Source organism: Anomaloglossus baeobatrachus, chromosome 4, assembly GCF_048569485.1.
Source record: "Anomaloglossus baeobatrachus isolate aAnoBae1 chromosome 4, aAnoBae1.hap1, whole genome shotgun sequence".
Lineage (NCBI taxonomy): Eukaryota > Metazoa > Chordata > Amphibia > Anura > Aromobatidae > Anomaloglossus > Anomaloglossus baeobatrachus.
Genome location: NC_134356.1, coordinates 625,588,080 through 625,604,081, shown reverse-complemented (window position 1 = coordinate 625,604,081; position 16,002 = coordinate 625,588,080). Strand labels below are relative to the sequence as shown.

Below are 16,002 nucleotides of genomic sequence, written 5' to 3'. Positions count from 1 at the left end.
CGCTCGGCATGGCGGCGGCCTGGTCTTGGCGGGCCGCGCCCTGTATGGCGGCGGCCTGGTCTTGGCGGGCCGCGCCCTGTATGGCGGCGGCCTGGTCTTGGCGGGCCGCGCCCTGTATGGCGGCGGCCTGGTCTTGGCGGGCCGCGCCCTGTATGGCGGCGGCCTGGTCTTGGCGGGCCGCGCCCTGTATGGCGGCGGCCTGGATCGGCGTCGCAGCTGCGATGGGATCTGTGCAGGCTGGGCTGGGCGTCGCTGCAGGGACCGGGTCTTGGTGGGCCGAGCAGGGCATCGCTGCGGCGGCCGGGGCTTGGCGGGCCGAGCAGGGCATCGCTGCGGCGGCCGGGGCTTGACGGGCCGAGCAGGGCATCGCTGCGGCGGCTGGGGCTTGACGGGCCGAGCAGGGCATCGCTGCGGCGGCCGGGGCTTGACGGGCCGAGCAGGGCATCGCTGCGGCGGCCGGGGCTTGACGGGCCGAGCAGGGCATCGCTGCGGCGGCCTGGGCTTGGCGGGCCGCACCTGGCGTGGCTGCGGCCTGGCCCAGCGTCGCCGCGCCGGGCGCCTCTTCAGGGACCGCGGGCGTGGCAGCAGGGGTCGGGGCATCCGGGCCGGCAGGGGTCATACTGGACTCACCCATCGGTGGCAGCATCGGGGTCTGAGTCGTCGCCGTCCGGTCTGGCACTCGTCGTGCGGTTCCCCTCTCATAGGCCTGAACCGCGGCAGCCATCTCCAGAAGTTCCATGCGTTCTTCTCTGATCTGCTCCACGACCCGGGTCTCCAGTCGGTCGCAGAACTGGGCAAGCTCCCGATACCACCAGGCAGCGGAGCCTGGTTCTGGGTTTCTGCGTTCAGACGCCATTTCCTCTGCGCCTTCTTCTGCACGATTTCCCAGCAGTGGACTCGTCGCTGCCTCCAGTAGCAGGCTCTTCAGTTTCTGCTCTGCCTCTTTCAGCAGCTCCTCTCCCAGCAGCAGGCTTCTGGCTCCCTTTCTGTCCCGACGTCTCTGGACGCTTCCGCTCTCTTCACAAGCGAGGTCAGAACTCTGCAGGGGATCTCTGGGTAGCCACACCTCTTCGTGGGCGGTAACTTCTCCCAGCGCGGGCTGCTGTTGTTTTTCAGCGCGCTTTTCATGGTGGCAATATGGCGGCGCTTCCAATTTTTCAAGCGGACCGCCCAGGCACATGGTCACCTGTCTGAACAGGTCTAGTCCTTATCCTGTTCGTGACGCCAGATGTGAAGCCCCACAGGTGTTGTGTCGGTGCATTACCTTCAGGGACTCCACTCAGCTGGATCTTGGTCACAGGTAGGAGATCTTTTTTGTAGTTTGTAGTTTGTCGTGACGCCACTCTCAGATTTGCGGTCAGTGGGGACCGCCACTGCAGGTTAAGGGATGCCTGGGGCTGATGGTGAGTGCAGTTAGTTGGAATAGCCTCCTGAGAGTGAGGCAAGCCCCAGGGCCCTGTGTAGGTGCGTAGTACCACAAGGCGCAGAATAACTCCACACACGCAGAATGTCTTTCAGGGGTTTTACTCACTTCAGATGGCAGGGTGAGTAACCCGGGCGTAGCTGGGATGAACCAGGCGGGAACCAGGTATCCTTCAGGCTAACTTCTGATGGTGACTACCAACTCGCCTTCCTTAGCCCTTGGTGGTTTGGGGTAACCCCGACTTTTAGTCCCTATGGGGGTTACCCAGGGAAGTTGCTGAAGCCTCTCTCCCCTTCGTTTGCCGTGTGCTTGTTGCCTGGGCCAGATCACTCCAGCTTCTTGCCTCCTGTGAACTGTGGGCCCTAACTGTGGCTACGTGGCTGCGGCTTTTGTGGTGTTGTGGTGTGGGCTTTGAGGGCCCCACACCGGCAGGTTTAGCAAGGAAAGGTGGATCTATCCCCGCTCCGGGATCTGCCGCCCGTTTGGGCCTGGTTCTCCCTAGCAGTCTCCTTACTTCCCACTCTGTGCTCTCTCTCTAGCTGGAGATGGGTTTCGGGTAGCACTCCTAGGTGACCGTTCTCCCCCGTCGGTAGCCACTGCGCGGACGCTGTCAGACTCCAGCAGCCCAGGGGAAGGGGTCAGCTCTCCTCGGAGCTCCCTGGACTCTGCTCTGAACCGGCTCACATCTGGGACCTTCACTGCTGCTCCTGTCAGAGCTTCACTTTCCTGCTCCTCACTCCTCCACGCTCTGCTGCAGACTGTTTACTCCTCCTTCTCTTTTCCCTTTTGTGCCTGCCTACGCCACCTAGCAACCAGATTCTCTTACCACACCCCTTGAGAGGAGATGGAGGCTTTTGGCCCCCTCCACTATTCCAGTGGAGGTGAAGGCTTTTCCCCCTCCTGGGATCCCCAGGGGTCCTCTCATAGGTACATGTGTGAGACCTGATCACTATGCGCCTGTGTAGTCACACCTCGGTCAGCCTTCTGGATTACCTGTATTGTACTGTCCCCAGCATGGGTGCAGTACTCAGTGGTGCCTGACCAGGTCAGGGGCGCCACACTTGGAGTCGCCATAATTTGCCAAATCCGTCAGTGAAGGGGACGTAGATCCCCCAACAACCAAGTCCCGATTGAAGGCAACAGCTCAACCAGAGTAGGAGAGACACCGCCACCGCCAAGGCACCAGTTTCTCAGGGCCAGCACCTGCGGGCAAAGAGTAGAGCTCCTCCGGTCCAGCTTGAAGCCGGGGAGCGGGTTACCGGTGGGGACCCATCGCAACCAACAAGTAAACAAAGGTGCAAGGAAGAGGGACATCACCGTCACCTACTGGGAGAGCAAGTGCAGCCGTCCGTGGGACCGTCTTTCCAGCCGTTTGGTTTACCGTAAAGACTGTGTCAACGTCTCAGGCTGAGTGAGTACCACAGTGCCGCAAGGCACAGCGCTGCCCCCGCGTCCCTGCGCCCACCAGGCGCTGCACCTCCCAAACCATCACCGGGCCCCGGGATCACCAACCCCTACCCACGGAGGGGCAACACAACACCTGGCTGCTCCGCATCACCATCCCCGGGATCCCCATATTGAGCAGCGGTGGTGAAATCACCACAACCGTGGGTGGCGTCACGGACAATAAACAATTCCCACACCCAACAACCCCCTTTCACTCACGGGCGAGGAGTGCCGCTCGAGAAGCCCCCGGGATCCGGCCCACCGCTCGAGCCACCACTGAGCAGCAGCCGCCGGACCCGAGCAGAAGGGGTGAGCGTAGTGTGCTGACACCCTCCTCCCCGCCCGCGACACTACCACTTGATATGTGTAGTAATGTCTCTACAACTTCATTCTATAACCAAAATAATGCGGCATACCTTTGAAAAGTAGCAAACCCTCCGCTGTTATTAGACGTCATTTACAGATAGTATTGTCACAACGCAGATTGGGGAAGGTCCGGCGTGAGGCCAAATACACAACTTAATGGGGGTAACACCATGACAAACAAGGAGCACACCGGTGACACTTTAAGAACGGTGAGCCCTGACACTAGTGAGAGGGAAGATGCAAACCTTCACCTACCTGCCCCTGTACCCTGCACGCCTACCCAGTCCTTATACAGGTTCCTCACCTGTCGCCAAGCAGGAACCTGAAACCCTGAGTGACCTTACAAAAGAAAAGCCCTGGCTAGTGAATGGGTAGGTAAGGATCACTAGTCCCACCATTGCACTGAAACAACACACCAAGGAAGGAGACAGGGGGAACACAACAAAGAACTGCTGAAGTCAGACCCAAGACTGTAGCCACCATAGCAACTTCAACAGATGGCTCCACCAGCTCCTTTCACCTCCAGGCCAAGCATCCAAGTGAATGAGAATAACCAGCACCCTCTGCTGATAGAAGAAGGTTTATAAAGGGACTGGGAGTGGTCCCAAACTGGAAATATCTGAGATCATAATTAGACTGCTTGCTGGCAAGGAATACTGACATTAACCCTCTCCTCCCCAAAGGAAAGGGAATGCATTTAAATAACAGACTCTTCACAAGGAAAAGCGAGACTCAGACCCCGAACCTGTCACTAAACTCTAATAGCAGCGAGACGACCGTGACAGGTATGGATTGGAAACGTCAACCATGTCGATCAGAGGTGTAGGGGCACTAATTGCGGGCAGAGAAGTAGTGCCAAGCGCGGTTCAGAGACACCATTACACTTCTCGGCACAGGTTTACTTGCATTCTAAAACTATTTTTCAAAGGTATGCTATGCTGGTGTGACAATATGAAGGGGTTTTAGCGACGACCATTAAGAGCCATACATAACGTGGTGGCTGCAAGTTATAAAAGAAAAACCCCTTTAACAAGAGTGTGTTAAAAATGCCCAGTGCCACCCAGTCTTAAAGGGATTTGTCACCAGGTTTTGCACCCCCATCTGAGAACAGCATAATATAGAGATAGAGACCCTGATTCCAGTAATGTGTTACTTACTGGGCAGTTTGCTACAATTTTTATTAAAAACTGTTTTATCTGCTGTAGGTCTACCAGTTCTCTAAATGCTGAGCTCTCTATAACCCCATCCACACTTCTGTTTGGCAGCTTTCTGGGTACACTGTGCAATTGCATAGGCAAAAATCTAAAAATCAATGATAGGGAGTGAGGTTGGACTTCCTATCAGCAGATTTACTAGTCCTCTAGTGATACTCTCCTCCTGATAAAACAGTGATTTTATAAAAACTACTGCAAGCAGCCCAATAAGTGACATATTGCAGGAATTGCGGTCCCTGTCTTTCTATTATGCTCAGATTAGGTAGTGAAAACCTGGTGACAGATTCCCCTTAAACCCTTTTCTGACGTTAGTGTTTGTCATCTGCTTGCTGTCCATTTTTTTTTCACGGACAGCACGCAACAGTCACATTATACATGAGGCTGAGTTCACCCGTCCAGTAATCACCTGTTAGAACGGATCCATTGGCGGAAAAGTTCTGCGAACGCAACTGTTTTATCCGTTTTGAAAAAATAGATTTTAGGCAGGATTTGTTTTTTTTAATCTCTGGAGTCTATGGAAATCGGATCAGTTACCTGATTGCTATTTAGCCATCCGTTTTTCTTTAATTTGTAAAGGATCCATTTTTTTTCTTACTGGATCACTTTAAATAGGAATCAGTTATCGGATCCGTTTCCCATAGATTCCAATGTTAAAAAAAAAAAATCCTGCAAAAATACATTTTTTCAAAACAGAGAAAAAAGTTGTGTTTACAGCACATTTCTGCCAATGGATCCATTGTAGCTGATGATTATTGGACATGTGAACTCAGCCTCATATTTAATGTGTCTGTTCTGTGCTGTCCATGAAAAAAAAAACTCTTATGCCAACAGACTTCTGATGGATCAGTTTTAGGTCCCCTTCACACAGCCGTGCAAAAAACTAACGGTCCGTTGTGGAGTTCCGTGGGCCATCCGTGTGCTATCCGTGTGACATCCGGATAGCACACGGACTGCATCAACTTGGATACTTACCTATCTGCGGTGCTGCTGTCTTCGGCACTGCTGTCTCCGGTGCTGCAGTCGCACTTGCTTCCGAGACTGCAGTCAGTGCAGTGAATATTCATGAGGCATAATGAGGGGGCCTGAAAGCAACAGCAGCGCCAGAGACAGCAGCGTTGGCTAGTATAAAAAACTATTTAATTTCAGTGAGGTGTCCTCTGGTACATGTCATACTGATGTCACACGGATCACATCAGTGTGCAATCCGTGTGTCACCCGTGCCACCGGACAAAAACGGACATGTCACCATGTGCCTGGTCCACACGAACACATTGTCCATGTCAAAACATGGATGTAGAAACGGACACCAAGTGTACCGGAGACATGATGTACAAAGGGGGCCTTACAGAGTTATTCACATTTGTTTTTTGCGGGGGACTAATGGATGGCAAACACCCACCTCTCCCAAGAAATGGAGACATGTCCTACTTAGGTCCACAACTTGCCTTTTCAAGTGAATACGTCCTTAAAAACGGATCACTCACTACGAGTTGCGTAAGTAACCTCTATCCGATTTTTTTTTTATGTATGAGAAATGGTAAAAAACGGACAAACGAATGAGATGTGAACCGGTACATGGATGAGAAAGGATCTGAACGGACAAGGATGTGTGAATAATTCTGTTTTCTCAGAAGGAGCAGCCGTCATTTGACAAGTGTATCCTGTTTGCTAATCAGGCGTCCTCACCCGAGGTGTCAATGTTTTAATGGTCGTTACTCATAAGTATGTGCATTGTGTAGCCTGATTTTGCAAGGGGAATGAGCATTAGATAAATTAGCAACCACTAGGCCAACGAGTAGATGAGTAAGATAGATGAATAGTTTGAGGCACCTCTACTTACCCTATTGTAATTCTTCCCGGCGCTCTCTCGTTCAATTGGTCTTAGGGCTTGTAACTGAGCGTCAAGAATATCAACCAGCTGTTCCAGAAGACGTACGGATGACGTAACGTCCCCCGCGTAGATCTGTCCACGGGTGTGACGGGCTAATTCCCCTGCAATGTTGGCGGCGTTCTCTCCACTCTTAATCTGAGAGCAGATTATAAAATAGAAGCGAAGCGTTAAAAAAAACAAATATGTAGAGACATAAATATAATCTTAGAACCATTGAAAGGTACAATAACAAAAAACATAAAAAAGAGACAGGTAGTAAAATAATGGTAAAAAAAAAAGAAATTATGCCCTATATGATATGAGTGGGGTATTTTCTCACCTTCTGCGCCACTTGATTGACCCAAGGAGAAGTGCAATTACTTAGATCTGGGCCACGAGGATTCCATATGGCCAGTGTGGGCAAACAGAGAAAAGAGGCAATCCCTGGGGGAAAGAGAGAGAGAACTTACAAACCACAAGCAGCATGATGTCAGGGTTAAGAGCTTGATTCCTGTGATGTGTCACTAACTAGGCTGTGTTTTGCCATTTCAATAAAATGAGTGTTTTATCAGTAGGAGATAATCACTCTCGGACTAGTTGTCTCCTGCCATGTAGTCCTCATGCTCTGTTTAACCCCTCCCCACCACTGATTAGCATCTTTTTACCAATGTAGACAGAAATCTTCCAATCAGTGGTGTGGGCGGGTTTACAAACAGCTCAGCATTCAGAGATCAGCTAGATCTGCAGCAGAGAAAACCGTGATTCTATAACAAACGCACCAAGTAGCCCAGTAAGTGACACATCGCTGGTATCAGGGTCTCTTCCAGTACATCATGCTGCTCTTAGATTACATAGAAAAAACCTGATGACAGAGTTGGTACTTTTTTTGAGTGTAAACGGATTCATAGGAACAGTGATATTTGTTGGAAGGTTTTTTTTTTTATTTGTGATCTGTTATAATTATGTAGTCTTATGATATGGTGATGTATAGGCCATGATAAATTTAAGGTAGTCATACACCATATATATCTGATGGTTCTCCCGACCGCAACATACCCAGCAAGCATATGTTCTGAACTGAGAGAGGATTAAGTCGCTGATAGACATGTGGCACCCAGGGGGCAGGGGGTTAACCTTACTCATCGCTGGGCCTACCCGGCTTCGTGGCCTGAGGTGTCCACAATAAAAGGGGGATTAAGAGGTGGATGTTTGTTGTGACACTACCTGCGGTACGTGGCCAGGGATTAGTCGCCACTGCGGTCGCTGTCCTCTGGGGCATATGGTAATAGCAGCCGAGATGATATCGCTCCCCACAGGTGGAGCGGGCCCAGGGGAGGATAATGAAGGGAGTAGTAGTAGTGGCGGTGGCCATTGGCGCCGAGGCGCGGGTTGCCTGCGCCGGTAATAAGAGTCTGAGTCGCCGCTGCGGTTCCAGGTGTCTTTAATCACAGTTCTTTAAGTAACCCGGACGCTGCCGCAGTAGCACTGGTCACTGCTGTGATGGGCCCCATCAACCTCGGATAAGTTCGAGGAAGCCACCGGTGTCTGGAAAAGGTTCTTTGTAAGAATTGCCCGTCTAGCAGTGAGGAACCTAGGTTTAGCGTTTTGCTCCAAGCCTAGGCCCCGTGATAGAAAAAGATGAAGAGAAGATGGGGGTGTCGTGTCACCAGAACTGATGTCCCGGGTAGACTGCCTGAAGATTGTGTGAGTTGATCCTACTTATACCCCAAGTGGAACCTGCTCCCAGGTGGCTGGCTCCAGTGACCGGGAAAGTCCCATGCATCGTGATAGCCACCCCACTATCTACCCTGGGCAATCCCCCCCAGTGAGAAGGCTCCTAAGCTGTATATAAAGTGTGAATGTGGAACACCGGTGATTAACTCCCTCCTTACCCGAGGCGAATACCACACCTTAACTGAGGTTCAATACTCCGTGGCGACTGGAGCCCCAGGGGCGCCACAGACACACCTGACCATGGCTTTTCTCCCTCGAGAATGAAAGGACTGAACATGTTAAAATACAACATGCCTGATCTTTCTGCCCTCTGATATCTGCTGTTGAGAGAAAGAGTCAGGGCATCCACATACATTTTAGATGGTCAGTGAAACTGATGCGTTTTGCTATAGTTCATATAAGACAGGGGGCCCCAACCTGTGGCATGCAGGCCCATGATGTGTGGCTCACAGCTGTCTGCCAGCTAGGTGCGTTTGCACCAGATATTATAAGAAGAGCAGATCTGAATGGAGGTAAGAACCCGTGGATCTTGGTATACTGCCTAGATGGGGTGATTTCTGTGGAGAAGCTTTGTCGGTCATTATACTTGTCATGGGGGCTCTGGGTGTCACAACTGTGACAGGCAGGAGATAATTGTGGCTTGCAAGGCTCTCTCAGAGCTTAGTGGGGCTCCTGATCTTCTGTCAGAGCTGAATGTGGCTCTCAAGATCAGAAAAGTTGAGTACCACCCATATAAGCTGTATGGCCAACGACATGGTCAAGTGTAAATGTCAACTCTCCATAATTTTGCAAAATGGCTATTAAAATGCCTAAAACATCTACTTACCACGTGTGCCTTTTGGACATGGCCTCTCTACTCGCATGCCTTGTTGGGTAGCCGGCCATTGTACTTTCCTCTCTTCACGGGCCGGACAGAATATTTCTGGATGTGAATTCTGGTTAGAAGGGGGAGGACGACGGGTTCCAGGGGTAGGAGGATCATGGCCTATTTGATTTATAGCACCCACTGGATGTGTTGTGAGGGGTTGCCGTCGGACAGTAGTTGTGGCAGAAGGTAAAGTAGTGACCGTCACTGGAGGTGGAGGTATAGTAACTGTGACCACTGGTGGGGTGGGAGTAACGGGACCTAGATTGTGAAAAGCAAAACAAGAAAAAAGTTTTAAAAGACTGAAAATTGTAATAGAAATAGTGACAGACAAAAAAAAGCCAGTGGTAATTTCAATAATCTGTATTTATTTTAATAATTTTTATTGTGCCACCATATTGCACAGTATGGAGTCATCATTCACTGCCTGTTGGCCTGTTCATTGGCTGATTGGATCTGTTCATGCCTAAAAATTATCCATTGTCAGCCGCATAACTTTCTGGTAAACAGGGTGTGTTCTACAGACAATATTCAAGCAGAAAAGGGACTATACTGAAAGGTAATTGTAAGCGAACCCTATGAAGGACACTGGTGGATACAGACAGAAAAGGGCCCCTGTGCAAGAACAATATATGCGCCCTTTGCAGTCCCAAAGGTCATCAAAATGCACAATCCACCAGCTTTGGGAGTAAAAAAGGGGCCCCCAACCTCTTGGGCCCCTGTGCGGATTCACAGGCTGCACCAATAATATGTCCTCCCCTGCATTTCACAATAATCTTTCAGTGTATAGGCTGCCGATCACTCGATGAACAAGCAAAACTCTTGTTCATATAGGCAAGTGATCATTTGTGCAAGGCAAAAGACCGATGTTCTCGGTAATATATCGTTAAGTGTTAACAAGACTTGCACTGCTACGATCCATGGCAGCCTATGTGCGCTGAGTAACCTATTATAGATCGATCAGTGCACGTCGTTTACTTTCGGTCTGCCTGTGTAAGCTATTTAATGACTGCCGATCGGTAAAGGTTTAGTGCCACTGGTGGGTTATTGTAAGCAGATCCTTATTCCCAAGATGATGTTATCCCCTATCCAAATGATGGTGATAACTTAATGATTGCAATTTGGGATCCCCCCACAATCCCGAGATCAAGGCTTTGTCACCCTGAAACTTAGCTCTGCAGAGGCCTATCTTGAATGGAGGTGCACATATCCAACCTGTGCTCACTCTTCAGGAGATGATCAGAAATGGTGGAGTGACAAGAAAATAGAACACCACATGTGGCACCACCCGGCTGCCGTAGCTCTCACTCACTGTGATCCCGACTGCTCTGCAGGACTTTCTAGATCAGAATGGAGGTGCTCCGCTCTGCTTGTCAAACCCAGGAATGGGTGAAACGGTGATCCAAGAACACAGAACTTCAATCGTGAAAGTTTTCCTCTTTTATTAATCCAGGTATGTGAAAAAACAGCAATCACAGTATTTGTGGAACCAGGAGGGGAGAGAGGGTACAAACAAGAGTACTGAGCCGGACGATGGCCAATTCGCCCATAGAAGTGCCGATCGGTGCAAAACGGTCGTCGTCCGGCTCAGTGCTCCTGTTTCCACGAATACTGTGGTTGCTGTTTTTTTTCACATATCTGGATTAATAAAAGAAGAAAACTTTCACAACTGAAGTGTGCCGCTGTTCTTCTATCTTCTCAGAAATGGTGGAGTGCTGTGAATGGCTTTCCTTAGCAGTCCCATAGATAATGAATGGAGTGGAGGTTGAGTATGTGCACCTTGACATCATTCAGGATAGAGCTCTGTTCCCGGTTAATATAGCTCCTATCTCTGGATTGCAGGGGGGTCCCTGTGGTCGAACCTCTAGAGATCAAAAAAGTATACTCTCTCCAGTGGATAAAGGATTATTTTGGGAATAACCCTTTAATTTTGAAATTATTCTTGATATTTTACACATACCTAAATATGTTGCAGACATGAGACCCCCACCGATTGCTCTAAACACTTCTCTAAAGTGTTCTGCTTCTGCATGAGAGCGTGAATAGAACGGTGTAGAGACCTATGGACTTTTTAGTGAGCTGGCACACCGATCTGTACGCGTGGACATGCAAGAGCTGAGCTGCGGAAACCAACTTTGTCACTTACTTATGATCAACCACCACCCTCATCCCCCCCCCAGAAAAAAAAGAAAATGGATTTAAAGCCAGTTCTCTTCAGCTTCCTACCGTAGTTGCTCTAGGCACCAGCCTCTTAAAATACACAGCCGGGAGCCTTGGCACCGTGCGATGTGTCTCAGTTGGTATTAAATGTCCTCTATAAGGGAATCAAATAACTTCAGGCAACATCTCCCTATAGCCAGTGGCTCTTCTACTACGACTGCACCCGTTCTATTACCATAGCATAATAAAGCAGAGGATTAACAGTTTTATTGGATTTTGGGAATGCACTAGAAATAAATATGAACTCATGAATATTGTGGGGAAAGCAGGCAGCGGACAATTTCTAAAGAGAAACACATCTGAAAGTTTAAGATCCCCCCCCCTTCCCATCCTATTTCAAGCTTGCAAAAATCTAGGGATTATTAGTAACATTCAGTTAATATATTAATATTTGTGATAATACAAAACTCTGTCATGTGGCCTAAAGCGTTCATTGAATATATGTATGATATTACAAGCTTCCATGGGTTAACGACAGATGAGGAGGACCGGCATCTGACATAAACTGTCGTAAAATTAACAATAACTGCTAATGAAGAGTGCAAGAAAGACAATCGGTAACGATTAGCTCCATGTCTGTGTTACTAAAAACATTGGCAATCCAGAAGTATAGGATCTGTTTTCATTTTTTTCTTGTTACTACTGATTAAACGCCACTGAAAATACATGTTCAGCAATATTCATAACAATGGGAATGATTATCCACATGGAAACATTTCCATCATTGTAAATAGATTGCAGAGAATACCCATTTTACAGCCAGTATCTCAAATAATAGGAACCTGACTACATGGGACGGTTGGATTTAGGCACTGGAGCCTGATGGACCCCAATAAGTTCTTCTGCCCCACGTAATGAGATTAGTGCTACAAAGATTTCATAATAGTAGGGGGCCCTATTTCAGATTATGTACTGGGACCTAGGGGCTCCAAGTTTTATCACTAAGAAAAAAATATCAGAACTTTTGCAATTTAAAGGGGTGGTTCACTAAGTATTTTTCCAAGCCACATCGATATAATATTGAGAAACAAGGCTTCTCTCAAATACCTTGTGACCTCTGGGATCCGGTGATGTCAGGTCAACTTTCAGTGAACCTCCGGGCTTCGTGACCTCTGGGATCCGGTGATGTCAGGTTAACTTTCAGTGAACATCCGGGGCTTCGTGACCTCTAGGATCCGGTGATGTCAGGTCAACTTTCAGTGAACCTCCGGCCTTTGTGACCTCTGGGATCCGGTGATGCCAGGTCAACTTCACAGCTCATCACAGCCCAGCATCACTCCTGCTTGTGGCGCTCTGCAGTCAAAGAGGGAGCAGGGAGATGCTGGGCTGTGACGCTGGGCTGTGACGAGCGCTGAAATGCCGCCCACAGCCCGGTCACGCAGGAAGATGTCAGGTCAACTGGAAGTTGACATGGCATGACCGGAGAGGTCATGGAGCCTGGGGGTCATGAGAAGGGATGAGCGGACCGCAATAGCTCTAGTCACAGGCAATATTGACAACACAAGGTATTTGAGAGAAGCCTTGTTTCTCAAAATTATATCGCTGTGGCTTGGAAAAATAAGTAGTGAACCACCTCTTTAAGACGACTATTTTCTGATTAACTAGCATGTCACAATTCCTCCGCTCAGTGCTGAGCTATTGGTTGGGTTTGTGACAGCTCAGTTATCTAAACTGGAGCTATGGCATGCTGAGCTGTCAGTGTTTTGAGTGACATGTCAGTCATCCAATCTCATACTGGGAGGTACTGAGTTTCAGTAGTAGCCCACAGACGTTCTGTGGATTGATGCAGCGCTCAGGTTTCAGTTTCACAGTGGCCTTCTGAGCACACTTAAGGACGCTCTGACTTTGCATACTTCGCCCAGTTCCTTGGGGGAGGCCATGATTCAGGCCATTCGGTTGGATCGCAGGATTTGGGAAAGTCGTGGTTAGCGCCAGGTGGTTTGGTTCATTTTTTCTGAATTGGTCCGTTTGAGGTGGAATCGATGCAGGTTGGAGCTGCCAGTCTGACGCCCTGGCATATCAGGTCGTCACAGGGTATTGTGCAATCTGCCCTTTTGCACAGTATCCACCTTCTCCTTGGTTATGGCTCCCTGACCTTTGGTGTTGCTAAGTACAGGCTAATACAAATCCTAGGAACACTCTGCACCACACCCACCAGACACACCAGTGGCTGACCTGAAGGGAAGAGGGTCGCCCACTTGGGGGGTTGGTAAAGGGGAGGTCAGGAGTGTTAGGAGACAGACAGTGTAGTGTTGGAGGTGAAAGTGTGAGGAGGTCATAAGCTGGGCTCCTTGGTTTACTAGGTGGCAGACGTTGGTCTGGGCCTGGTAGGAGCTGGACCCCGGTTGCAGGGGGATCGTCACAAGGGGCATGGACTATCGAGGAGGACAGTCGGCCGCCTTGTGCCATCACCGGGCAGGGGCCAGGGCACGACTGGGTATGTGGACCCTAGGTCGAGAAGGAGCTTCAAACTTCTTGACAATTTACCCGACGAGGACAGAATCTTCAAGATCCGTTCTCCACCCGCTCCAAAATCAGGGTGCTAGCGCAACAAGGGGGATAGGACTTTCCCACTACATAGTCCAGAAAATCCCAAGCGTGAACCCTGAGAGCAAGCTCACTCAGTTAGCCATACTGGTGAGCGGGACCCGATAGTTCTAAGCTAGAAGGACCATCTAGAAGAAAGGTGCCACGAAAAAGGCCACAGGCTAACAAGCAACACCAACGGGCACGGGATCCAGGCATGCTCCCTCCCTGCTGCAGTGGTACTACTACGGTACTATGAACTTTATGTTATTGGACTGAGTGAGTACTACGTGATCCCGGACCTTCCCCAACAGCACCTCCCTGTCACCAAAACCGAGTCCCGGGGCATTTCCCCCTACCTGTGGGTTAAACATCTGGCTGCCCACACCATCGCCACCGGGTACTCCATATTGCAGCGGTGGTACTACACCTCACCACGCAGCATGGGTGGCATCACAAACTGTCCATAAAACCCCCTGTAAATAATCCCCCCTTTATTCCGAGTGGCCGCACGATCCCGACCCCCGGGTCCGGAGACTCCTCGAGCCACCGCGGATCCGGATCTGAGCAGCGGCGGCAGGCTGCTGACGTGAGGGTGGTGCACCAGCTCTCGGATCATTGAGAGCAAACGTCGACGCAATCTCGGACTCTGCCTCTACTGTGGTCGCAAGGGGTATTTTCTCAAGGATTGTTCATTATGCCCTCAGGCAAGCAAGCAAGCCATCGGAAAAATGCCTAACTCTGGGTGATAGTCAAGGAGGTCACTGAAACTTTCAGGTACTTGAGATAAAGTACTGTTGAATGTGGAACTATTTTTTTCTGGATCAGTCGTTATCCGCATGCGCTTTCAATGATTGTGGGTCTGCAGTCAACTTCATTGATTCAGGACTGGTTCTGAGATGAGGATTACAGACAAGTTGGAAGTTCACGGATAAATAGAAGACACGGCACTTCTGTAGGTGGTGCACAAGTAGAATTCAATCCCATAAGCAATACAAAGAAAACTTGGCACTGTGATCTTTGTGTGAAAGGAAATGAATGCTGATTATTTTCTGGGAATAAAATTTACTTCCTTTCATACAAAGATCAGAGTGCCAAGTCTTCTTTGTATTGAGTTAGGTTGGAAGGACCCATTCAAATTGTTGCCATTGTCAGGACACCGTTACTCCAGAACCTTGTCCAGCTGCTACTGGTGGAATTCACACTTAAAATGGGAACACTTCTGTCTGTGTCTATACCCTGCTTTATTTTGGATAACTTAAATACGGGTTTGGTATCGGGATTTCGATGGTTGTATATTCACAATCCTGTCACTGATTTGAGTCGGAGGGATATTATTAAGTGAAGCCCATATTGTCATAAGAAATGTCCTAATTCTGTACAGGTTTTCTCCGCTAGTCTGGAGGGTCCAGGGTACCTGAAAAATTTCGGGGATATTACCTCGCCATCATCCTTATGACTGTGCTATCAACCTTATTCCCAATGCCAATACGCTGTGAGCTCCACAAAGATGGCGCTGATATCCTCCCCCTGCTGTGATCTGGACTGTCCAGATGACAACAGGGAGCTCTCCTGTATTAACTATAGGGTCGGAGTCCGACTATCACACCCAATGCACAGAGGGCTGCCATAAAGGAGGTGAGTAACTGTCGTTACAAACACCAAATCCAAGATGGCAGCTACCAGTACTTCAACAAAACTAGAACTAAATAAAAACTAAATAAACAGTGATTTTAATTTTGTATTAAAAATACTTGATTTCATAATCCCTATTATTTATACAAAAATAAAAAACGCGACACCTTACCTTTAACAGGAGGCATATAAAGTAGGATGGGCCCATGATGGGGACATATATACCAGGATAGGGAACATATATACCATTATGAGGGACAAATATACCAGGATGGGGATCATCTATAACAGTATGGGGATCATATATACCAGAATGGGGGACATACAGTGGTATGTAAAGTTGTGCACCCCTGGCCAAAATTACTGTTATTGTGAGCAGCTACACAAGTTAAGTTGAAGATGAAATTATCTCTAAAAGGCATGAAATTAAAGATGACACATTTCCTTTGTATTTTAGGCAAAAAACAATATTTTCATTTTTTACATTTTAAACGTAACAAAAAAGAAAAATAGGGCGTAGCAAAACTTTGGGCACCCTGCACAGTTGGTACCTAATATCACCCCCTTTGGCAAGTATTACAACTTGTAAACTCTTTTTGTAGCAGCCAAGAGTCTTTCAATTCTTGTTTGAGATATTTTCATCCATTCTTCCTTGGAAAAGTCTTCCAGTTCTGTGAGATTCCTGGCTCGTCATTTTTGCATA

At 48.8% G+C, this 16,002-nt stretch overlaps 1 protein-coding gene across 4 annotated transcripts in view; it reads right to left on the bottom strand.

Moving 5' to 3' along the window:
- The window catches only part of ADGRL1 (adhesion G protein-coupled receptor L1), a 551,629-nt gene that overhangs the window by 70,755 nt on the left and 464,872 nt on the right, over nucleotides 1–16,002 (bottom strand). For all 4 annotated transcript variants that reach the window (XM_075346318.1, XM_075346319.1, XM_075346320.1 and 1 more), the window contains 3 exons: nucleotides 8,880–9,179; nucleotides 6,660–6,763; nucleotides 6,290–6,475 (listed from right to left, as the gene is read on the bottom strand). In XM_075346318.1, coding sequence (XP_075202433.1) covers nucleotides 6,290–6,475; nucleotides 6,660–6,763; nucleotides 8,880–9,179 — 590 coding nt within the window. The remainder of the gene's footprint in view (nucleotides 1–6,289; nucleotides 6,476–6,659; nucleotides 6,764–8,879; nucleotides 9,180–16,002) is intronic.